A 25,950-nucleotide genomic window follows, 5' to 3' on the forward strand; every position below is an offset into this window, starting at 1 on the left:
CATAACAAATTACCATATAATCTTGTCTCTATTATTAAATGTAAAACAGAAATGCAAAATTATAATACCAGAAATCCAGAAAATTACTATGTCGAAAAATGTAAAAATACGGCATCATCTTTTTCTTTCAAATCAAAAGGACCGTCAACATGGAACTCTCTTCCTTGTTATATTAAAACAATTTCGTTTCTTAATTCTTTTAAATAAAAACTTAAGGTTTTTTTTATTCACAAACTCTACAAAATAATTAATCCATCCTAACTTTTATAACTTTTAAACTTTGATAACTTTTAAACTCTTTTTTGCCATAATGTCACTATGCTTTTCTAATTCTTTATCAGTAAAAATTTCGGTATTTTAATAAGCTTGGAATTGCCTCGACAGAACCTTTATTTGGTTCTTTTGCAATTTCCATTTCATGTTCATTATCTATTTCCTTGATGTCTTACTTTTGTCTTTACTTCTCTTTTTAATTGTGTGTTTAAAGTTCAATGTATACTGTGTATCCTACATGTAAATATGTTGTCAATGTACAATGTTTTTCAATGTACTTTTTTTAAATGGACTTGAATAAAATCAAATTGAATTGAGTTGAACCAGGCATTTATTTTGCCTAACACGTAATTTTACCCCGGGCGTGATAGACTGATCCAAAGGTCCCTTGTGTGGGTAATTCTTACTAATTATGCCCTCACTGTTGTGTATTTTATATAATATGTAACAAATTTTGTTGTTGCTGTTTATCGGAGCAATTATGATTTTCTGAAATATGAATGGTTTAAAGGAAAATCAGTTCTACAATCATTAAAGGGATAGTTGAGTTCTGTTGCAGAGGGCGCTACACATTTTTTTTTGGTGAGATAATGAAGTGTCAAATTTGAAAGAACATACAATTTAAATGACAAAATAATCTTTGTTTGATCAAAATCAGTTCAGAGACGGCTAAAATATTCATAAATATAACAATTTCAAATACTTGTGTACCACCACAAATATTAGATAATTTGAAAAAACCGTTGAAAAAACGAAATAGCACCTTTCACATCGTATTTCAGCCATTGCCGATGTTGGCTTTTTGTTGGCATTTTCGTGTTGGTTATATTACGCACAACCAGCCGGCCCATGTATTGTTATTTTTAATTGAATAATTAATTAACGGTCATCATATTTTGGGGAAAATGTAGCTGGATTGGCTAAATTTCACACATTTTGGGGTCTAAAATTACCTTCATAGCAATTTTAGGTTCTAAAAGGGCACTAAAAATGTCATAGATAAGAATAAGAGCAACAAACATGCACTATGAAGGCATTTTCGGTCTGAAAACAGAATTTAACTATCCCTTTAACACTCAATTGAAAGCGTTGTGGCGTGCGCCTGTAATCCAGCTAACAATGGAAGTTACAAACTGATTCAGCCGAGGACGCAGGTTAGAAACTGAGTCACGTCTTTCGGATGGTGACGTTAAAAGTCGGTCCCCAGACGTAAATAATCATATCTGATTGGTACACGTCTGTAAAAACCCAATTACACACACACACACACACACACACACACACACACCTTTAACACTCATTGAAAGCGAAACTCAATATTTTAAGCAAATTCTATTTTTGGGTTCTTTTTTTTGCAGGAACACTCTTTAATTATAAGTTATAAACAAGTAGCTTAAAAAGGGTTATTTCAACAAAAAACTCCTTATTTTTGTTAAATTCCAATGAAATGTATGTATCTTGTTCGATCGTTTTTTGAAGATATTAACATTATTATGTTAACTTTAATTTCTCCTTTCATTACAGGTACCCCAAACTATCTACGTTCAAATCACCGATGTGAACGACATTGCTCCGACCTTCACCAACCTGCCGAACATTACCTATGTCTTTGAGAATGCTACCATCGGAAGTGAGCTCTACCAAGTCATCACCACCGATGAGGATACCTTTTACGGTGGATTTGTGACTTACTCCATTTTGCTAGTCACCCCCAGCAATCCTGGATCTGTAAGTGTTGCAGAACTTCTTTATCCAATTCTATTATTTTTTCTTTTCAATTCTACAGAACAAGTGGGAACTAACTGCAAAAGGAAAAACAATACAGAATAAAAACTCAAGACAAATTTCTAAACATTTCATCTTGAAATGCGAAACGCTACCAACAAATTTAATGTAGTTGTTTTTAAGATTAAAAAAATGAAAATGAAAGTGTACTATATGATGGTAAAAATAGATGGCTCTGTGTTTTTTGGGGTGATTTTTTTACAGTCCTTGATGAAATTAATTTTCTAACCAGGTATTAAAGTAAATGTATAGAGGAATTGATTCAAATCTTGAGATCAGGTTCAAGTGTAAATATGTGGTAGAAATATGAAGATACTTTTATATTTATTGGCTCGTTACTTCTCTCCCTTTTAATAGTGTATTTCTTTTTTAGGAGGTCATTGTAATTGTATGTAACTTTGATGTTTTAAAATGTTAAAGTTTAAACCATAACTGCCCCGTGTGAACGTATCTTCTGCTACGTCTCTGTTCTACCCTTTGATACAACATCTTACATGGACATGTGTTTGAGTACATGTACATTACATGTGTAGCTCTCTATCTCGCTTTCTGTTCAGTGCCATTGGACTTTAGAAGCTTCACGCTTTAGTAACGTTGTGACGCTGCACTTTGTCATCCGTTATTGTTGCATGTTTGCATGGAGCAAATACAGTACCTCTGGGAATCGCATGTAGTATAAGAATTTAAGCAGGAATACCTTGACATTCACACGATCATCACAATGTGTATTACACATACGTATTCATGTAGTTTGCATATTGTAATCCACCATATTTGAAGCGTTACAATGACATGAGAACTGATACCATATCTGTAACTGTATATTATTTTATGTGAATAAGCTCATGTTTAAGTACTAAAGAGAGCCAGAACGGCATTAAGTTCCAACACACGGTTAAATGTATTATGTCCCAATTTTCAGCCAATATTAAATTATGTAGAACTTTGCAGGAATTATGAATATGTCACGTATGTCCTATTTGTAAACTTTAAACGTTAGCAGTGTCCTAATATTTAAATCATGCAAGAAAACCTGTTTACTTTCTAGACTCCATGTTGATTTTGTATTTCATCTGTTGATACATGATATGGCCAGTATTGCACTACCAGAAAATGTTGTGACGTTTTAATTTGTTCTTCAGTCTCTCGTTAGGAGATGCTGTTAACTTGTCTACCATAATCAATATATTTGTATTATAATAGTTGCGAGCTGTGAATACTTGTTTTTATCCACACAATTTGCTAAATAGAACTTATTCCCAGCAAAAATAACAGAATCTCTATCTATTGACTATTGACTCTGTTGACTCATCAAAATCCCAGTAAATAGCCACTATATGTGTGCCGTTATAGTACCAAATAGAAGTAGAAGCAGAAATTTGTCTATCACTTCAAAAAAGAAATCTTACTTATCAGTGTAGGTCCCACATAATTACTTGTCTATAAAAGAAACGGATGGCCAAATAGCATTTATTTCCCCACTCAAAAGCCTATTGAACTTAGATCCTTCATCCAAATATCCACTAGATGAGTGTCATTGCAGTACCGACTAGATTCAGAAGTATAAATGTGTCTTTCTCATCAAATTTTCTTTCTACTTATCATTGTAGGCTCCAAATAATTACTTCTCTATTGGAGAGACAGATGGCATCATTCAGCTTGCTACCTCTCTTAATTATGAAGAAATACAACAATACTTTGTGACGGTAGTGGCCCGGGTAAGAATTTTTTGTTTCACATTTATCTCTTCTTTTTTTTTGCTTTCAAAAAACTCATTTCAACCAAGAAAATCAAATCTTTTTTTTTTTTTGCTATATAAGAACTAACCATGTTTTTTTTAAAATCTCAATACAAAAATCTTCACCTCCGAAATTGTCAGCTGATCAGTCCCTGCAACTAACCATGTTGTATGTACAATGAACATGCACCTCTAGATTGTAATAGATTCCATCATAATGAGTTCTATTTTCCTCTGACTCTAGGATTACGGGACTGGTGACACAAGTCTCTCCAGCACAGCTACACTGACGGTCAGTGTCCTGGACATCCAAGATACTAACCCAGTCTTCCTCAATATCCCCTACGATGTCACCATCCCAGAGACATTACCAGTGGTAAGAAACTGCACCAACTTAATTCAATTTTATGAAACGGAATCTTTCACAAGAAATTGGCTAAATCAATTACATATTCATTATGCCTTGTGATTCTATTTGATATTTTACAAAGAATATTACAAACATATCATCGTGTTTAATCATGATCTTTATGCAAGATGTTACATACATATCATTTTTTTACCCCCAATTTAAAGTGAAAAGTGAGTAATTGTTGTTCATTTTATAGGCAAACGGTGGATTATGTATTGCATAATTCCTTTTATTTAAAGGTGGGGTGGGGAGGTACATTAGCCTCTTATAGCTTTAAAAATAATGTACATGTACCAATCTGGTGAATTCATTATGCAGTTCTAAATGCACATTGTATATTGCTAAAGATATTTGTTGAAGTTTGTTTTTATGTTCATAGTTGTACATGTATGCCAAGGGCTATAATATGAAACATTTTAAAACTGTTGTTCTTGCCTGATATTCTTATTTGTGTTCTTTCTTGATAATTACATGTCCTTATATTATTAATTTTTAACAGGGATCAACTGTGCAAACCATCAGAGCCACAGATCCTGATACCAATAATGGCAATATCATCACATATAATCTGGTCGTCAGTAAGTATGGTAGCTTTATTGACTTGATTGAAAGAAATTTCAAGGGAGACTTTCATCTCCATTGATAAGAATCAAATTCTTTTTCCAAACGAAACTGCTGATAATGTATCATACTTGTATACTTTTAGGAATAATGCCAACAACCAAAGTACTTATGTTGCTCAGTAAGGAGGCGCGATAGCTCAGTCGGTAGAGCAGTGGTCTTGTGATCCGGTGACCCGGGTTCGAAACCAAGGCGATGCGCTAGTGCCCTTTGGTAAGGCATTAATCCTCATTACCAGGTCCCTCGAATAGAAGAGGACCTAAAGCCTTCGGCCGTCTGGTTGCTTACTTTCAAGCATTTATGCTTTCTTAGCAGTCAGGTAAAATAACCACCACCACCATCTAACCACTATCACAAGGAGAGTAAGGTATAGTGCACATTATTTCAATCAATTTATTTCTGTTTGAAATAAATGAACATGTACAGGTATGCTAAGAGAGAGAGAGAAAGAGAAGGGGTGAGAGAGAGAGAGAGAGAGAGAAATGGGAGAGAGTAAGGGAAAGAGAAAGAGAAAGAGAGCTTGAAGTAGCTGTAAATAGTATTTTTATGCCTCCGTTACGAAGTAGCCGGAGGCATTATGTTTTTGGGTTGTCCGTCCGTCCGTTCGTCCGTACGTACGTACGTACGTCTGTACGTACGTACGTCCCGTTCTCGTGATCGCGTTATCTGAAGAACCGATTGATGGATTCCTGCCAAACTTTGTTCATGTATGTATCTTGCAAAGCCGATGAACTGATTAGATTTGGGGGTCACGAGGTCAAAGGTCAAAGGTCACAGGGGTCATTATGTATGCAAAAACAGCTTGTGATCGCGTTATCTGAAGAACCGATTGATGGATTCCTGCCAAACTTTGTTCATGTATGTATCTTGCAGAGCCAATGAACTGATTAGATTTTGGGGTCACGAGGTTAAAGGTCAAAGGTCACAGGGTTCATTATGTATGCAAAAATAGCTCGTGATCGCGTTATCTCAAGAACCGATTGATGGATTGCTGCCAAACTTAGGTCATGTATGTTACTTGCAGAGCAGATGAACTGATTAGATTTTGGGGTCACGAGGTCAAAGGTCAAAGGCCACAGCGCACATTATGTATGCAAAAACAGCTCGTGATCGCGTTATCTCAAGAACAGATTGATGGAATGCTGCCAAACTTAGGTCATGTATGTTACTTGCAGAGCCGATGAACTGATTAGATTTTGGGGTCACGAGGTCAAAGGTCAAAGGCCACAGCGCACATTATGTATGCAAAAATAGCTTGTGAACGCATTCTCATTAGAACTGACAGATGGATTACTATTTAACTCAGGACATCTTGCAGAGCCAATGAACTGAGTAGATTTTAGGGTCATGAGGTCAAAGATCAAAGGGTCATATATGTATATGAGAAATTGTTTGTAATCACGATATTCTGAGCACCTGTTAATGGATTACAATTGAACTTGAATTCAAAAAATTTCTTCTGTTTTGGTTTGTAAAATTGCTCTATGACGGAGGCATCATTTTCGACTGCGCGCAGTCGAATTCCATCTAGTTATTCTTGACACAGAGTCAGTTTTGTTTCTTTTAAAAGGTAAAAGTATGAAGGAAGTCATCGAAATCTGTAAAGCAAGTTGCATTAGATGGAGAGAAGATTGTGTATCAAGTTTAGAACTCAAGGTTCCTTGAAGATCTGTTGCATGTATTTCTTTGTGAGGAAAAGACAAAATTACAATATGTGTAACAATCCTCCTATTTATTAGAGTCGTTATGGTGTAGTTGATACCCCGGTGAGGAAAATGGGTACCTGTTCACTGATAACGGGTGCTGGAGCTAAAGCCAGTTTAATAATTTTCAAAGCTCTTTAGAAGCGCAAAGGGATGTTTTATATCAAAATGTCATGACCAGAATATTATTATTATTATTATCTTTTTCTTCTCTATCTCCAGGTGACAGTCAAGGTTATTTTGTGATCGACCAAACCACCGGTATCATCACAGTCAACTCTCAGATGGACAGAGATAATCCTGTTCTCCCAGCTACGTACCCACTCATTGTCAGTGTAAGTGGACCCCTCTCTTCTCATTCATTTAGCATTCAGACAGGTTGCCCCTTTCACTTCGCAGTGGTCAAATTTGACAATAGTTTAAATGCCTGAATATGATAAAGACCATAAATATTATCTTTCCCATATCTCCCATTTATGTATCTCCTTATTGTCAGTGTAAGTGGACCCCTCTCTTCTCATTCATTTTTAATTGAGAAACTTAGTCCTGTTTTCACAATGAGTAAGAGGTCATTGGTTTTGGACAAAGATAGAGCCTGAATGTAATTTACATGTATATTGCATGTTTTAGTGAGATAAATTGATAGCTCATATCTTGAAAAAAAACATCTTGACAACTTGCCTATAAGACAATGGAGCTACAATGTATTCATTAGTGTTGCACTTGACTCAATCTAGAGTTGTACAAACAACCAAATAAACTACATTTTTGTTAATTTTGCTTTTGCATTTTAATTAAAATTTGGATCTGTTTCATGGTTTTTTTAATATCACTTTCTTTTTGTCTCATCTAGGCTGTCGAGACCAGTTCTGGTGGAGTCTCGTTTGCTCAAGTCAGTTTCAACGTCACTGTTTCACCTGCAAACGATGAACCGCCCTCGTTTGATCAAAATTCCTACTCCGCATCCATTCCAGAATCAGCGTCCATCAACTCACAACTCCCAATCACAATAACAGTCGATGACGGAGACCTTGTAAGTACTTGTATTATAATGGGTAATTTTGTTCCCATTCATCAAAAAGATTTTCGGAAATGTTTATGGAAGTTACCAAAATCATTGTATCATTGAAAATTCCCTCCTTGTGTGTGTGAAATTTGCATAGATCTTTTCTGAAATGTTTAGAAAAACACATTTGAACGATTTGAGCTACATGATTATCTTATACTCAAAGTGTGTTAGAATGGAAATATCTTCATCTTTACATTACTTCTAATTTTCAATGTCCATTTGACAAAAGCATAAAGAAAGAGTGACACAAAACTTGCTTTACTCATCAATAAATTTCAATACTATGAAATCATATTACTTTTGTACACTTTTGCTATTGACACCTAACCATATGAATGTTTGAATTAAAAAAAATTGTATATTATTTATTCTCTATTTTTTCAGATTACTGATAGCACAGTAACAGTTTCCCTGCAAAATGGCAACAGCGTTCCTTTCAGAGTTTCACCAACTCAAGTTGTTGGTAGTGGTACGATCGACATCCTCATCACTCAACCCCTTGATTTTGAAAACAACCAACAATATACTTTACAGGTAAGATAGGGGTATGTTCTTAACCCATCGCCTATTGGTACCAGGTGGCTACTGTATTAAGCCCATCGAAATCAATGAATTCAGTATTCAACTGGTTAAGTTTGTGTCATGATGTACAGCTGGGGTAAAAGAGATCTCCTACGGTCTACTATATCATATATTTTGCCTTGGAGAGATACAACTTTAAAGCTGCGTCATTAGCCTAAGTATCATTTTTTTCTTCTGAGAATTTCATGTTTTGAGAGAGAAATGAAAGAATACATATACACCAGGGTAGCGTTTCAGGAAACCGACATTAGTACAAGTTCACCGTCATCCAATTGAAACATGCATCTTGTAAAATCTGGTGTTTAACAAATAGACCATTTCTTTTATCTTCACAATAATCAATGGAGTCGAAGCAAGAGTTCTTTTCAGTATTCAATGATGAAAATGATATTTTGAACATTAGTACCATAAATCCTTCTTCATGCCTTTGCAGCTTCAAGCAGTCGATGGAGACGGTCAAGACTTAGCTCCTTTAATGGTGACTGTGACTGATGTGAATGATAACAACCCTGTATTCATCAATCGTAAGTAGCCCAAAGTTTTTTAAAAGTATTAATCCCAAAACTATGAAATATTATTGTTTGACTTGTTTGCAATTTATTACTTTTTATTTTTTTAAAATAATTTTGAGGTTACAAAAGGAAATAGTTCATGTACTGTGTATGTACCTGCGCTTGTCATTGTCACATTAAAGCCTGTCTGTAATAGTTTGGTCAGGAGGGATTAGACTACCCAGGGTGGTCACTGACAGGTGGCTAACTCATCAACTCGGGTCTCAATTAACATAAGAAAAGAGGATCATTGGGGATCAATGGTCACCGATAAGGCATTGTTTTCTATATAGAGGGAGCAAGTAGCTACAAGTAGCAGTGGGGCTTTAAAATCTAATGATCTAACCCGACCATTCTATGTGTATAATCTTACATTCTATTTCTCTCTCTTTTGCAGGGCCGATAGATAACATTTACAGAGGTAGCATCAATGAGAATGACCAGACGGGAACGTTCATTGTCCAGGTGTCCACAACGGATGCGGACAGTGGCTCGAACGCAGCGGTCACTTACTCTATCATTAGCGGCAACATTAATGTAAGTATCACCAAATAGTCAAAGAAAAAAAAAATAACATAGGATGTCAAGCTGGTGCAGATCAGCTGTGTTCTATAAAATAACTTATGAAATAGTGTCTACTTTTGCTAAATATTTGCAAATTTTGTGGCCTATAAGATTAAGATACAAGAAAAAGTAATATCATGTAAATCAATTATTTGCAGGTTTATTTGTTCAACATTTAACTTCAGATGGTGTTACACTACAAAAAGAATTTAAAAAAAAAATTAAAAATTCAATAATGATCACAATCGTGTGTTTACAGAGATCAATTACAGGCACGTTTGTAATTATTATTATTTTTTTTTTACCTGACTGCTATTAAGAAAGCATGTCATAAAATTGAAAACAGTCGTTATCATTAGACCTTCTTGGAAAACAAACTGTTGCAATAAGGTACCATGGTAAGGAACTTGTAACAATTTTTTCCCCCTCTCCAGAATGTCTTCACGATCAATCCTACCTCTGGTGCTATCACAAACACCCAAATCCTTGGACCTAACACCCCTCAGACATACACTCTCAGTGTCAGGGCAACCAACCCTACACCGGGTGTTGCACCGGCGTAAGTATCTTAACACCTTACTCTTCTAAATGAAATTATCAAAGTGAAAATTGTTATTGGGAGCATTCTGGTATATTGATGGAGGCATTTTACTCTTGATACAAATGGTACCAGGATCAATCTGGCTCTGTGCTTACATCAATCCGTGGACAAGGTATCTTACCCACATTTGTCCCTCTTGACCTAGGTGTATAAGATGGGTACCTGTATGCTGGGGTAATAATAATTGCAGGGCCAGCAGGAAAGAGCGGTATTTATATTGATGAGGTTACCATGGGTAAATACATGTAATGCCAAACATGTACTATTCCCATTTTAAAAAAGTAACATAGCAAAAGGAATTGGCATTATTCTTTAAGGAGCGCATCTGGCTACTTCAGTGTCATCTTCACTTTAATAAAATACATCTACTGTATTTACCCATGTTACCACAAATTTAGGAAGTTTTTCATGTGATAGGGTCCACTTCAAAACCTAAATTCATGCATGCTAATGAACAAGCATGGTTCTGTAAAGGCAGATTCCTGTAACAGATGTTTTTGAACGGTGCTTTAAATGCATACAAGAAATTATGGGAAGTTATCAGGACTCAATTTTTCTGGAATATTTGCAATGTGACTCCATCTTCTATTTTTTTTCTTTCTGTAGGACTGGAACATCTACTTCGACCGTGATCATCACTGTGAATGATGTCAATGACAGTCCTCCAAGATTTAGTGACAATGAATACACTGTCTTCATCAATGAGGTAATCAAGAATACACATCTTTTGATGCAGTACTTGAAAAAAAAAGAAGAAGAGAATTTCACACTTTTTATTGTAAATAACAAAAAGTGTAAACTAGTATCAGACTGAAGTGTGCACAATGTAAATTTGGGTATCAGTGATTGAATTGAAAGCATAACATTACCATAGCGCCTCACAGCTAAATATACCCCCAAACTGTTCATCAGGGCTCCACTCAAACTTTTGTCACGATTAAAAATCTATATTTTGAGGGTCGAGAGTTGTAATTGACGGGTCCATATATACCAGATTCCAGCTAGTGCACACTTTGGCTAAGTTGCAGTCATGTGACATTCAATTATCATTTGGAGACTAACCCAATTTCCCTTGTTGTTGTTGTTCCCATGGAAACAGGCTGCTCAGGTCGGTACCACCGTCACAAGGATCACAGCTACCGATGAAGACATCCCTGAAGGAGATAGACTCACTTATATCATCACTGCAGGCAACCAAGGAGGTAAATGGCATATTAAAGTTGATACTCTAAGACAATCACAAATACTGAGATAATTACATAAATAGAAAGCTTTTAACCCCCATAATAACACCAAATGGTGTCCACCCGACAAAACAAGTTTAGAATAATGAATTTATTCGAGTAAACTCTACCAAAATATCTAAGTCTGAAACCCGGAAGTGCACGTAGAGTCGGGCCTCTATCCGTGACGTCACGAACGGGACTCATGGGCTCAGTGAGAGTGAATGGCAGTGATATCCCTACGTAAATGCTATCCTGTCAGAGCTTAGATTTGTTGTTGTTAAGGAGTATATTTGATGGATTTTCTGTTTTCATTTGAATGAAGAATAACGAAGCAACATTTTCCAGTCGCTGATTTCTTTTTATATCCTCATATTCACCTATTTGGTAGAGATTTAAGACGAGTTTACTGCTTAGGAATTAAAGTTAAATCGTGCACGTATGAATAGGCGGATGCATTATATTGTCATCAGATAAGGTACAGGAGCAGTTTTGTAAAACGAATAGGTCTAGAACTATGATAGTACTTATCATAGATGTGTGTGACTGCCTCAAAAAAGGATACAGTACCAGTTAAATATTTTATGTTGTAAAATATCAAACTTGAACGAGATCATGCAAGCGCGCTTCCTCTATAATATTTTGGCGAGTGATGCGGCTCTTGCATGAACGTTCGTGAAGCGAGCAGAATCGGGAGGTAAGACCAAGCCGCTGCTCTAGGCGCTGCTTGCTTGTGATGGAACGTACGTGCGCTAGTTATATGTTTATCGGCAATTGCAAGAGAATGAAAGTGACGTTGCCAGCTAAGAAAAACAACTAATAAAGACTTGCTCCTGACTACCGGTGTCAGAATTGGTAGATGAAGGATATTCAGGGCCAAGGAAGGCGAAAGACATGGGAAAAAGGAAAAAGAAACCATCGGGAGATCGCTGTAGTGTATGATAATGAACTGTGCATGGGAAGACAGCTATTGTTCACTCTGTGCCTGGGCCGATTTCAATTACACCAAAACAAAAATTACATGGTGAAAATATCGACTAATAGCACATCGTTGGCATGTATATGTCATAATTTTTAAAAGGGGAATTGATATTAATACTATGAAGTACTAGGGGAAGGTAAAGAATTGTACATAGAATTATGATTTATTAGACTTTTCAGCCTTTGAAACAAAAATATGCAGAAAATCGTATCACTCTGCACATGTTTGCTATGGAACATCCGGGTACGTGAATATACTCTTTCCCGGACGTGAGGTCATAAATAGTAGACCAGCGCCGTGACTGATTTTCTATGCAAAGAGAGGCGGATATTTTCGACATTTCAATTGAGGATTTCGAGTAGACAGAATTTTTTTGTGATATACTAAGTATTTGAAAAACTTAAAAATAACATATACTTGCCGTAGGTAACAAATTAAGGGACATTTATTTGCTTAGAGTATCAACTTTAAACATATTCGATATGATTTCTTAAATGGTAACCAATATTGCTCTGCATGTTAGTGGTTCCATGTTGCTATACTACATTCCAGATATGATGCTCATTACAATGGATAACATTTTAGTTAGCTATCAGAAAATTGAAGATATTATCACTACCCTGCAGTGACATATCTTACATGTGTGTGTGTGTGTGTGTGTGCGTGTGTGAAGTTCGTTTGTAAACCAGATGGCACTGTTAACAACTTGGCTGAATTGTACAGTATCGTATTTCGGTATGTAATGAAGTAAGAGCTAACCTTATTTCTCCTTATCCTCTGATCCCTTAGGGCATTTTCAAATCAACCCTGTATCCGGGGATGTGACCCTTCTCAGGCAGCTTGACCGGGAGCTTGAATCCCAGCACAACCTGACCATCAGGGCCACTGACCAGGGAGCTCCGCCCCAGTCCGCAACCACCACGCTCAAGGTCATCGTACTCGACTTCAATGATAACGCCCCTCAGTGGAACCCGCAGAGCTACGTGGACAGCATCCTGGAGAATGTGCCGGTCAACACGTTTGTTCTGCAGGTTAGAGATCAGCTGGGTGGCGGTGGTGGTGGTGGTGGTGGTGGTGGTGGTGGTGGTGGTGGTGATGATGATGACGACGACGAAGATGATTATAATCATGTTAACGGTCATTATCATGGTACCGACGATGACAACGATGATGATAATAATATAATAATTTAAGATTTATATAGCGTACATATCTGCCTATAATGGCACTCAAGGCGATGAGGAGGATGATGATGGTGATTAGTATGTTCACCATCATTATCATGGTGACGATGATGACAATGATGATGATGACGATGATGATGATAATATTATTTTAGGATTTGTATAGCGCACATATCTGCCTATAATGGCTCTCAAGGCGATGATGATGATGAGGATGATAATGATCATGCTCACGATCATTATCATGGTGACGATGATGCCAAGGATGATGATGAGGATGATGAAGACGATAATTATCATCGTCATGGTGGTAATGATGATGTTCATTATCATCATTATTGTGGTGATGGTGGTGATGATGATCATGGTGATGATGATTATGATAATGAATAATGGTGATGATGGTAGTGTTTTTGGTATTTAAGTCATTAATCCTTGTTTACTAAATAGCTTATATATGACTTTCAGCTATAGTTTTTTTTGAAAGGGTTGTTTTGAACCCTGCTGTCTCTATAATGTCCCTTACTCTTTTCATCTCTTTTTCTCTGATCTACTTCCCTTTACTCTCCCCCTCTTCTCTAGTCTCATTTCTTGCTGTCTTCTTTTCTCTTGCTTCCTGTTGTCTCTTATGATCCAACATTGTGGATTTTAATTTTTCATTTTTTCTTCTTTCATTCTGTACTTGTACATGTATTTTATTCATTGTTCTCTTGTACATGTAAGCTCTATTTCCCTTTCCTCCTGGGTAGGTGGTAGCTACCGATAATGATCAAGGCACCAACGCTGACCTGTCGTTTACCATCAACAATGCCAACAACGTTCCATTTGTCATTGATGACCAGGGCAACATACGAACATCCGGTCCTTTGAACAGAGAAACTGTACCTCAATACAATTTTCTGGTTACGGTGCTAGATAGTAAGTTTGTTTTGGTCAAGACCATATTATGTATGTACTTTGTAGACTGCATTGAACAATTTACTGTATAAGCTGTCATTTTGGGGAGTTTCGTGAATGACTCAATAATCGCAAATTTAACAACACATGATAATATATCCAGCAAATATTGTTGCATTTCAAAATCACTAAAGGAAGCCCTGTCGCATGTTGCACATGGCATCTATACACTATAGTACGAGCTGTCTACGGTTCATATGGCATAGTTTGAGATCACACTGATCGCAATGGGGCACCTGAATAGATTTTAACACAATTAAAAGAGGATCATGGGGGACCATGCAACGGGCACCGCTTAGGCATTGTTTTCTATCGAGGGAGCAAGTAGCTATAGTACAGTGGGGCTTTAACAATTCTACCTTTTCATTTATATATCTCTCCCGAAATAGGTTGTACCTTTTGTCTTCTTCCTGAAGTTGATAGGTACAGATAATCTAAACCTTCTGATAGAGCATGAGTAGGCCCTTTTCAAGGCCGACTTACCCTGTCAAAACCGCAAACCTCACTCAAATCTATCATCACTTCAAAGATATTCTTTTATTTTTTAAAAGATTGTATTTTGAAAATCAGTTGTTTTTGTTTCGATGGTAACTAAAAAAATCCAATATCATCTTGTTTCTGTAGATGGTAGCCCGCAGCAAGCAGGCAACCCTCCCGCCACCATCACCATCAACATCTTGGACGTCAATGATGAGCCTCCTGTCCTTGATAGGAATGCCTATGAGTTCACCGGCTCGGAAGACGTCAACTTCAACACCTTTGTCGGACAGGTAGAAATGTTAAAGCCCCACTGTACTATAGCTACTTGCTCCCTCGATAGAAAACAATGCCTAAGCGGTGCCCGTTGCATGGTCCCCCATGATCCTCTTTTAATTGTGTTAATTGAGAGCGGAGTTGATAAGATAGCCACCTGTCAGTGACCATGCTGGCTGGTCTAATCCCTCCTGGCCAAACTAGTACAGACAGGCTTTAAAGTAATATTCATAATGGTATTCTGTTTTTGGAAAATCCATATCACGTTTATCTTAGCAGCCACCTCACTATAATGGTCACATAATTAAAGTGCTTCGATCCCTCTAGGAAGAAACGTGTATTGTAGAAAGGCCACCTGTCTACAGTGGCCAGTTTCCTGTTTCTCATGGGTGGCCATTATAGACAGGTTAGGATTTTTGTATTATCTTTCTTCCAAGCTTATGCAGCATGTGCAAATCAGAAGGCTTTATCAGTACATGTGGCGTTAAGATTCCTAGAAGTATGAGTGCTGACTGGTTTTAACACTGATTGGAAAAGGAAATAAACAAGTTTCAAACTGTGTTTATTGGTTATGACCGGGTGAATACAAACCCTAAGATAATTCTGGCCGGAATCTATGGTGAATTCACGTTATACCAGAATCAAATCAAATCCAACGGGTTAACAAATTTTGTTCTTCCACAGGTGACTGCCACAGATCCGGACCTCTCCGGTACCCTAACGTACACCTTCGTGCCGGCCGACCCAGACTTCAACTACATCTCAGGAACCATCCGCACCAACACCCAACTGGACGCCAACCAGCAACAGGTCTACCAGATGACCGTCTTCGCTTCGGACGGTGTCCAGAACTCGCAGTCAGCACCGGTGACCATCAACGTGCTGGACGTGAACACTCAGGCACCGTTCTTCGGGTTGGGCACCTATGTCAAGTCGCTTCCAGAGGACTCTCCTTTCCAGACCCTCGTCGTTGATCTGAATGCTACAGATCCGGACAATGGTATGTATTTTTAAAATTGTCCACTTTTTGAAATCTCTCGTTCCCATAGGCGAATACATGCAGGGACCACCAGGTTCTAGTAGGAAATGGGTCAATTGTGCCTTTTGTTTACTTCACGCGTATATTTTTGTCATGTTACCGATTCTGAAAAATATTTTTGAGTGGCTAGTTTGGGCAAAGACTTTATTAATAGTAGAATAATTTTTTTCAATTTCAATTTATTTATTCAACCATAAAAATACATATACAATAATAATTCAGGAAAATATAAAAACATGGGGTTAGGAGCCCCTGAAGAAGTTTGAAAACAAACTTGTGATTGGGGCACCAACCATGACACATATATCGAGAAAATTAACAAAAACAACATTAACGGGAAAACAAATATATACAGGAAAAAAGATTATAAAGACCTACATGAGGATAAGACATTTACAGCAAAGCACCAGCAAAGGACGCACACAGGACACGACGTCAAGCGACACTGCATCCCTATATGCGCCCCCCGCTGGCGCTTTGCAGTATTACAAAACATTTCTGCATGTTATATCACAGCTAAAGCCCAGTGAATACACCTAGGACCCTTTATTGTTGCCTTTGTTGTCCAAATTTTAGTACACTGTAAGCTTTCTATTCAGAGTAAAGGTCAAGTCGGTAACAAAGGTATGTCTGATTTGATGTCACTATGCAGGCCCGTGCACACATGTCAATTTAGTGTGATTTGGATCGCGATGCAAAGATCAATTTTTTTTTTGGCGAATATTCACACACAGGAAGAATTCTGGCTCGATGTCAATTAACGTCCGAACTGCACATGCACACGCAATTATTCTGAAAAAACAGCAAGACTTACTGCAAATTAAAATCGCGAAGATTAGTGAAATTTTTCTGTCCAGACAGGCCCCCCCAAAAAAAGATTTTTGGATCCCGATGCAAAAATCAATTTTTTAAATCTCACTTTTTTTTTACAATCCCTTACAGTTTGGCTTTTCCTTCTACAATAATGATAATAATAATATTTCGCTTTTATAAAGTGCTCAATACATGTCTCTATGCACTTTACAAATATATTTACTTGCTTTCTTAACAGTCTGGTAAAACAAACAAACCAACCAATATACATGTTCATGTAAAAAGATAATTCTGATCAGTGAAAGAAAATTGCGTCCTTCCTGCATGTAAATCTGCAGGAAACATCGGACTGATCATCTACAGCTTTGAGAGCCTGAGCCGAACTCAGGGACCCTTCACCGTCGAGCCCTACACCGGCGTCATAGATATCTCAACGACTGCTGGCCTCGATAGAGAGACTCAGGACGAGTACACCATGATCGTCATTGCTGTCGACCAACCGGTCAGTGGTCAGCCTATGACTGGCACGGCCACCGTCTCAGTGATAGTGACCGATGTCAATGACAATGCACCGACTTTCCGCGACATTTCGTACGAGAAATCGATTTTCGAGAATCATCCTCTGGGCTCAAATATTCTCACTGTAAGTATTTGAGCATTAACATATTGAAAGGTGTACTTATCAATCTTAGATTTAAATTCTTTGAAGTCAATGGTTCTGAAATATTTATGTCGTCATCTGACATTCATCATCAAGTCAGTGCCTTGCTGGACTCACAAATTACAAATCTACAAGTACTGCACCCCAGAGGGTTTGTTAATGCTGGACATCGGTTTCTATGCACTGTTCACCCAATGCACAGCTTCATTCTGTACATAAAACTCGAGTTAGTTTCAAGTATGACCCACTCATTATACCCTGTGAAGCTTTAAACAACGCCTGTTGCAGTCTAGGTCCCCAGGTCTCTCACAGTTTCTTAAGGGATTCCTATGTAATATTGCACTTAAAATTCATGTATATGTATAGCGACAAAAAGCTGTCATTTAGCGACAAAAAGCTGTCATTTTGTCATACTTTGTTCTACCACTTTTGTATTAAACTGATGAAATGTGTGAGATCTTTCAAATTGACCACATGTTGCAACACTGCAAATTATGAAGTTTCTTTGATTTTTGAGTGTCACTCTGAGTAGAAAAAGTACTTCATTTTCCCAACTGTCTTTTCAAACTTGATTTCACTAAAAGGTCCAAGCCGATGACCTTGACTTGGGTGTGAATGCTGTGGTTCTCTACCGTATCATCAGCGGAAACAACAACAACCTGTTTAACGTTGACGGTCAAGGGAACATCAACCTCGGGAACACACCTCTGGATCGGGAGATGCAAGACCAGTATTTCCTTATCGTTCAGGCGTATAACAGCGACCTATCAGTGGGAACCAACGAAGGTAAATTGGATTCTGTAATGAAAAGCTTGTATTTGAATGATTCGTTGATCTAACATTTGCTTAGGGCATTTTTTTTCCTCACAAAACGGTCATAAGTACAAGTTCAAGGACATCTTATTAAAGCGTATGTATTAAATTAACATGCATTGCAATGGGCGGTCAGCGACCTGGTACTTGTGATAGTTTTGTGAAATGATGCCCTGTTTTCAAAGATATACATGTAGGGTTTTGTCTAGGAATTCCACTGGTCACGGAAATTAATGGAGCAATTGTAGCCTCATCATAAATGATTCTCATTCTTGACAATACATTTATCAGAATTTGTGATCGTGCTTGTGATTGCTTTAATATAGAAGATGAATTGTGTAATCTTGTTTTGAGTAAGCCAATCTGCCTAAAAAGACAACTTTGTGTTAATAAAGATAACACAAATAGGGCCATTTAAACAGAACAAAATATACCTGTACAGGTACCATATGTATGGTAAGTAATTTGGTAAAAAAGATATTTTCAATAATCCTCCTAATTGTTTTTTATTTGATTTCTGTCTCACAGCGCCAGTGATCATCATCATTCTTGACATCAATGACGTGACCCCGTTGTTCCAGCAGCAGAACTATTATAGGCCAGACCTGTCGGAGAACTCACCTAGTGGGACCCCAGTCCTCCAGGTCTTCGCACAAGATCAGGACCTGGACTTGGCAGGCGATGTGCAGTATAGCTTGATTGGTAAGTTCCTATCTGAATGAGACCCTTAATTGCCTATGTTTCTTCTATGTATGCTCATTATGTCAGTATATCAAGGCCAATGATTTTATGTTTTGGACTGCACGTAATTTACCTTGAATTTATCTTAAATTTTACCAAAAATTTGAAGAAAAGAAAATTGGATTGAGGATTAAAATTTTCCTTGATTTTGGGCATAAAGTATAACAAACATATTTGATCCTCTGCATCTTCTTGTGGTGAAGTTCCTGCATGTTGTGTTACTATTATCACATGATTATTTTTTTTTTTCTTTTTTTGAAACAGAAATGGATGCATACTTGTGATGTACATTCCTATAGAATTTGTAAAATGCAGAATAATTAACTATTATAATTAATAATTAATAATTAAAGATTAACTCTTTATATGCCACGCATATAATTTCCCTGTGCCACATTGTATCATCATGGGGTCTACATGTACGTGTATATATACCTACAGCTTAAAAGATTATATAACTGTTTCCAGTGCAACATTAATCAATCCTGGTACTAAAAGGGCTGTACACTTGTAGCTAAACAAGACTGGAAATCTGTAATTTTGCAAAGAAATTATGTTGTACAAAGCAAACCTTCCATCAAGTGCTGCCTACTGTTTGGTGCAGATTTGAGCATTTGGCAAACGAGCAACCTTGTATAGATGAGATGAAAGCAACCGAAGTGTTAATCTTGTCCAAAATGTACTCTCTTCAGGTAACCCTAACTTCTTGACCATCAACTCTGACACTGGGGTCATCTCGGTCAACGGTCCCATTGCTGACCTCAGTGGGTCAAGGAACTTTACCATGACCGTCAGAGCCACCGATCAGGCCAGCCCGTTCCTTAGGGGCATGGCGACGGTTACCGTGACGGTCGTGGACGACACTGTGACAATACCGATATTCACTCTATCAAGATATCCTGCAACTGTGAATGAGAATGTTAACGCTGATACACCTGTGACCAGGGTAAGTTTAGTTGCTGAAGCTTGTTTTGTATGATCTCCAGTTTGCTCCATATCAGTGCTCTTGTTATGCCTCCGCAACAAAGTAGCCGGAGGCATTATGTTTTTGAGTTGTCCGTACGTCCCGTTCTCGTGATCGCGTTATCTCAAGAATCAATTGATGGATTCCCCCCGAACTTGGGTCATGTATGTATCTTGCATAGCCAATGAACTGATTAGATTTTGGGGTCATGAGGTCATTGGGCTCATTGTGTTTTCAAAAATAGCTTGTGAACGCATCATTAGAACCACCAGATGGATTACTATCAGAATCAGGACATGTATGTATCTTGCAGAGCCATCTATATGAAAAATAGCTGAATATAAAGAACTCATTACTATTTTCATATATAAATGTTATTTATAACTTTATAACTCAGCGGCCTAGAAATCCATTGACCAGAGGTTACTATAATAGCATCGTAGAGCACATAAGATTTTAATATAATGCACTATTCAAATGTAATAACTTTTTCTTCTCATTATAATCAATATTTTGAAACAGGTTTCTGCTACATTGAATGGAAACCCAGCTGGTATAACATACGCCATCGATCCCAACGCTAGCCCTGCTGTCTTAGAAATCTTCAAGATTGAAGAGAATACCGTAAGTCTATCCAAAGTGAAAAAAAAAATTCATATCAGTTTGTGCGCTATGTGTATCATTTCATGCCGTGGAAATCGTTTAGATCAAAATAATGCAAATAGAGTTGTGCATTATAAAAAAAAGTAAGATAAAATTTGTATTCTGGATGTTTGTTTTATATCCTGGCCACACCAGCAAGACGGACACTAGACAAAATATAATAATATATTACCCCCAATGACAAAAAATCAGTCAGTTTTATAGAGTTGGTGTGGCTTTGGTGGTGTAACTGACATATTAAATGCTAAAGAGATGAACTTCCTTTCAGGTTTTCCTCAGTAATAAGTATATGATTCTATTATACTGTAACACTTTCCTGATTTTATTCCTGTATTGATGACTGATAAATAATGCTTAGCAGTCAATATACAGTCAAACCTGCTTTTAGTGACCACCTGTCTACAAAGACCAACAATTTTGTTTACCCTGGAAATGGTTTCTGATTGAAACATAACTAAAGGAACCTGTACATAAAGACCACCTGCCTATAAAGACTCTTGTCTCCCTTGGGTGGTCTTTATAGACAGTTTTCACTGTACATGTACTTGTACATGTATTTACAGTATGCATGAGTCCCACAGAGTTGAAAGGTCATGTATGAAGAATAACTGCAGAATCACAAAATTATGCCAGCAGACTGATCAACATGTTGTGATATCGTATCCCACCGCTGCCACTGGTTCTATTATGTGAATGGAATTTTATGTAAAATAACACTTTCTCTCTTTTACAATGTCCTTGCAGGGTCACATCACCACTGAGGGCGCCATTGATCGAGAGGTCGAGGACTTCTACGCCTTCACGGTCTTTGCCTATCACGAGGATAGTGTCGCGCCGGGTTCTACATCGGTGTAGTAACATTCTTCTGATAAAATCACTTGGAATTCAGCGCGGCAAACCTAGAAGTTACTTTTTGGCAGTCAGGGAAAAGTCAACAAAATCACCCAAATCAGGGAATTTCATTGGCATAGAGAGACTCTTGTATTTTTTCTCGAGTTAGGAAAGGCTTATCCACGGGGTGAAGACGTCTCATACTAGATATTAGATTGAAATATGATCCTGGAATTTCAAAGAGTTTAAATATTAATGGCTGGACTCGTTCTACGCCAACGCTTCTTTATGTGTACAGGTATAATAAGTGCAGTCAAAGCTGTCTTAGTGGCCATCTCTCTAGAAAAGCGACCTGTTTATAGTGGTCGCCCATTTTGACTCCCAAAAGAGGGAGTTTTCTAAGATAGGCCTACTGTCTACAGGGCCCACTTTTATGTTTCCCTTGGGTGGCCTTTGTAAACAGGTTTTGCATGTAATGAAATTAAATGCTCCTTTCTAGGTCTGGGTAAATATCCTTGATGAGAATGACAATCCACCAGAGTTCATCACCGTACCCCCATCACCAGTGAGTGTCCAGGAGAACACCGGAGGGAACGTCCCTGTAGGGGTCTTCAGGGCTACGGATCCAGATGCTGGTATTAATGCACAGGTGAGGACCATGAAGAATCAGGAGGAGGAGGAGGAAAACGATGATGATGATGGTGGTGGTGGTGGTGGTGATGGTGGTGGTGGTGGTGGTGGTGGTGATGATGACGATAATGGAGATGATGATGGTGATAGAGATGATGATGATGATGATGATGAAGGTGATGATTGTGATGGAGATGATAATGATAATGAAATCAGGAAATGAGGAGGAAAAGGATGATGATGATAATGTTGGCGAGATGGATCATGCTGATTCTAAAGATGAAGATGAGGAGGATGATGGTGGTGTTAGAAACCATGTTTGAATTTTATTGTTTATTGGGGGGGGGGGCAATTGTCCCCCTATCCAAAGCCTCCCCCTCCCCCATCAGTACCCCAGTGGGGAGGAGGAGGATGGTGATGATGGTTATGATGTTCATAATCACAATTTTTATGTGAAGGATGATGGTAATTGTAAAGGTGTTACATGTGCGTGTGCTGATGTTGTTGATGATGACATTGATGATACTTGAATCACAGTTGATTATATTTTCTCTTTCAGATGACCTTCACAATCTCGGGGGCGGGCTCCAACTTTTTCAACGTCTTCCAGACGGCTTATGGTGGAGGTACTATTGTAGTAACCAGCCCACTTGATAGAGAGAGGCAGGACTTCTATCAGCTTACTGTAAGTCTTTAACTGTGGATCTTAAAATTACCAGTGACCTATATGTACACCTAATACCCAATACATGATAATATCTCTGCTAGTCATAGAATCCAGGAAAACCTACATGGACATTGATACTTAGCCCTGCCATAAAATGATTGGACATGTTTAATTTCCCACGCTTTTCTTTGTTAAAAGAAATTGGTACATATGTCTCTCTTTTTAACCGTTTTAGTGTGATTGTTTAGTAGTGAATAGGAAGTCCATTATCTCTCAATCCTAACGGCCAGTAAAAAAAACATCAATCAATAAACTGGTTACCAGGAATCAATCTTTGATTTAAAGACTTTCCAGTAATTTAAGTATCACTCAGTCATTTGGTGAATTGCATGATTTGTCACACCATCAAATACATGTAAAGTAGTCAGTATTCAATCAATGTTCATAAATTATTCAATCCTTTATTCATTCAGGTATATAATCAATGTTTTAGAGTTAATCAATCTGTCAGATATTTACAACATACTACTGCCTCCAAATGTGTATGCCATGGATGAACCTAAATTCTAAAACATTTATCAGTCAGTAAAGCTTAGTAAGTCAGGGGGGTGTTTCACAAAGATTCTAAGTCGAACTTAAATCCAAGTTGGACTTAAAAATTATGGAGAGCCAATTGTAGCCTTAAAATAAAATATATTCAAAAGCAAAAATTGAAGTATTTTAGACTTTTCATAAATTCCACATCTATGATAATAGAACATATGAATGAATTGAACCGACATTTTATGCCTTTTAAAATAACTTTTACAAAATATTTTCAAAAATGCTAACTGCTTTCCATAACGGTTAAGTCCAACTTAGGGATAAGTTCAACTTAGGATCTTTGTGAAACACCCCCCTGGTTATATCAGAGGATACAATGCTAAAGTTGATGCACTGTACTATCTGAATACAGGTGACAGCTACCGATGGTGGAAATCCTTCTCTGAGCTCCTCCTTCCCACTCAACATCACTGTGACCGATGTCAATGATAACTACCCCATATGGACACGCAACGTCTACGAAGGATCAATAAATGAGGTAACAAGAACTCTTCAGGCCTGATAATTACCCGATTTAAATCGGTTTCCCAATTTTTTTATTTTTCCCCGATTTTTTTTTTTTTTTGGGGGGGGGGGTTACCCAATTTTTTGTCTTTTTCTTCTTTTCATTTTTTTATTCCCGATTTTATCCCTATTTTCCCCTTTTTTTCTCTATTTTATTCCAGATTTTATCCCTATTTTCCCCTTATTTTCTCTATTTTTCCCCTTTTTTTTCTTTTTTTTTTCTAAAGGGGGTCATGGTTGAGGGAAAACAAAACTTTTTTTTTTAGTGCTCACTATCACTCTTGACTCTTACAACTTTGATGAACATCTATAATGCATTTCTGAGAAATAGTACTCCTCTTGACTTCTTCCAAAAAGATCTGTAAACTTAACTCTACAATTCATCATTTATCCTAAGACTATAAAGGGGCAGCGCCTTGTGTCCCCTGGAAAAGGCGGTGTATTAATTCAATTCTTATTATTATCATTAATTACAGGTCTGCATAAATTCTCATAGAATGATATACTTAACTTTTGTCATCAAAATCTAGGTTGTATGCAGTGTCATTTTTGTAATATCCCAATGATCAAAGGTGATGCGTGGGCATTTTGATTTGGTTGTCGATAACCTCTCTTTTGTCTTTCAACTTTTTCAGGATTCATGTTGAAACAAAGAGTTATTTTTTTACGTGACTTTCACACAATTTTCTTCTTACCAAATTTTAACAGAATAACTTCACCTCCAACCCCATTATCACGGTGATGGTCAACGATCTCGATCTCCCGTCGTCCAACAACTTTGAGTACTCCATCATCGCCGGTGATCCAATGGGCATGTTTGAGATCAACAGTAACGGAGAGATCACTGTGTCCAGCCTCTTGGACAGAGAGCAGCAAGAGACCTATCAACTGACCATTGAGCTTATAGACCAGACCAACTCACCTCCAGCAAGGGTAAGTGGGAATAATAATGGTAGTAGTGGTAGTAGTGGTAGCCGTAGTCATAGTGGTCCTGGTAGTGATAACGGTAGTATAAGTGGTAGTAGTAGTAATGGAAGTAGTAGTAGAAATAGTATTAGTATTAGCAGTAGTAGTAGTAGTAGTAGTCATGGAAGTACATATGTATTAGTAGTAGTAGTAGTAGTAGTAGTGGTAGTAGTGGTGGTAGTGGTAGTAGTAGTGGTGGTGGTAGTTGTAGTAGGAGTAGTAGTAGTAGAAGTAGTGGTAGTAGTAGTAGTAATAGTAGTAGCAGTGGTAGTAGCAGCAGCAAACTTGTATGACTTTCTCAAACATGCACAGGGCGTTTACAGGAAATATTTAATGTACAGTACATTTTCACAACCACTTTCATGTGATGATGCTACATGGATGTTCAAATCCATGTAGGAAGTAAATTTGATTATTTGTCAAGAGGGTGCTGCACCTCGGTGACCAGCTTTCATTTTTGGTCCTCATTTTGTTGTGTATATGATACCAATTAATGTACAGTTAATTGAACTATGAGCAAAGTAAATATCCATTGACATTAAATTTGAAATTGAATTGAGATTGAATTTATATAACAAACTATCACTTTAATAAAAACCACTACAGACTACCACCTTGGCTATCATCACCGTGGGAGATGAGAACGACAACACACCTATCTTTGACGAGACCGTCATCAGGGTCGACGTGACGGAGGGGCCGTCGTCTCAGAATATTCCAGTCTACATGCTGACGGCGAATGATATTGATCTAGGATTGAACAGGGATATCATCTATGCCATCGGATCTCAACAGCCTCAATCTCATTTCCAGATTAATATTGTGACGGTAGGTGCCATTGCGGTAGCAATTCTGTTTCATACCACTCTCCATTCTGGAAACAAATATGGGTACCGATAGGAAGGAATTCCTTGATTGATGTGGGCACTGGAATCATTAGTCTACATAAAACCTGGGTACTATTGGAATGCGTCGAGCACCTTGCCTGGTGGATATGTGCACTATAAAATATCTAGGGTTGTTACTTTTACTATATACATTTTAATCTCACCAAATC

At 37.6% G+C, this 25,950-nt stretch overlaps 1 protein-coding gene across 1 annotated transcript in view; it reads left to right on the forward strand.

Annotated features, from left to right (window-relative positions):
* The window catches only part of LOC100892029 (cadherin-23), a 72,951-nt gene that overhangs the window by 17,271 nt on the left and 29,730 nt on the right, over positions 1-25,950 (forward strand). The window contains exons 7-33 of the mRNA XM_030979174.1: positions 1,798-2,001; positions 3,669-3,776; positions 4,041-4,172; positions 4,708-4,786; positions 6,755-6,867; positions 7,386-7,565; positions 7,986-8,135; positions 8,617-8,707; positions 9,132-9,271; positions 9,733-9,857; positions 10,506-10,605; positions 10,999-11,101; positions 12,894-13,135; positions 14,038-14,206; positions 14,870-15,015; positions 15,683-15,998; positions 17,189-17,493; positions 18,096-18,297; positions 18,853-19,026; positions 19,758-20,011; positions 20,552-20,653; positions 21,437-21,541; positions 22,023-22,172; positions 22,713-22,838; positions 23,776-23,901; positions 24,636-24,860; positions 25,500-25,721. Coding sequence (XP_030835034.1) covers positions 1,798-2,001; positions 3,669-3,776; positions 4,041-4,172; positions 4,708-4,786; positions 6,755-6,867; positions 7,386-7,565; positions 7,986-8,135; positions 8,617-8,707; positions 9,132-9,271; positions 9,733-9,857; positions 10,506-10,605; positions 10,999-11,101; positions 12,894-13,135; positions 14,038-14,206; positions 14,870-15,015; positions 15,683-15,998; positions 17,189-17,493; positions 18,096-18,297; positions 18,853-19,026; positions 19,758-20,011; positions 20,552-20,653; positions 21,437-21,541; positions 22,023-22,172; positions 22,713-22,838; positions 23,776-23,901; positions 24,636-24,860; positions 25,500-25,721 — 4,389 coding nt within the window. The remainder of the gene's footprint in view (positions 1-1,797; positions 2,002-3,668; positions 3,777-4,040; positions 4,173-4,707; positions 4,787-6,754; positions 6,868-7,385; positions 7,566-7,985; positions 8,136-8,616; positions 8,708-9,131; positions 9,272-9,732; positions 9,858-10,505; positions 10,606-10,998; positions 11,102-12,893; positions 13,136-14,037; positions 14,207-14,869; positions 15,016-15,682; positions 15,999-17,188; positions 17,494-18,095; positions 18,298-18,852; positions 19,027-19,757; positions 20,012-20,551; positions 20,654-21,436; positions 21,542-22,022; positions 22,173-22,712; positions 22,839-23,775; positions 23,902-24,635; positions 24,861-25,499; positions 25,722-25,950) is intronic.

This window comes from Strongylocentrotus purpuratus, unplaced genomic scaffold (genome assembly GCF_000002235.5).
Source record: "Strongylocentrotus purpuratus isolate Spur 01 unplaced genomic scaffold, Spur_5.0 spur5_scaffold_10, whole genome shotgun sequence".
Classification (NCBI taxonomy): Eukaryota; Metazoa; Echinodermata; class Echinoidea; order Camarodonta; family Strongylocentrotidae; genus Strongylocentrotus; species Strongylocentrotus purpuratus.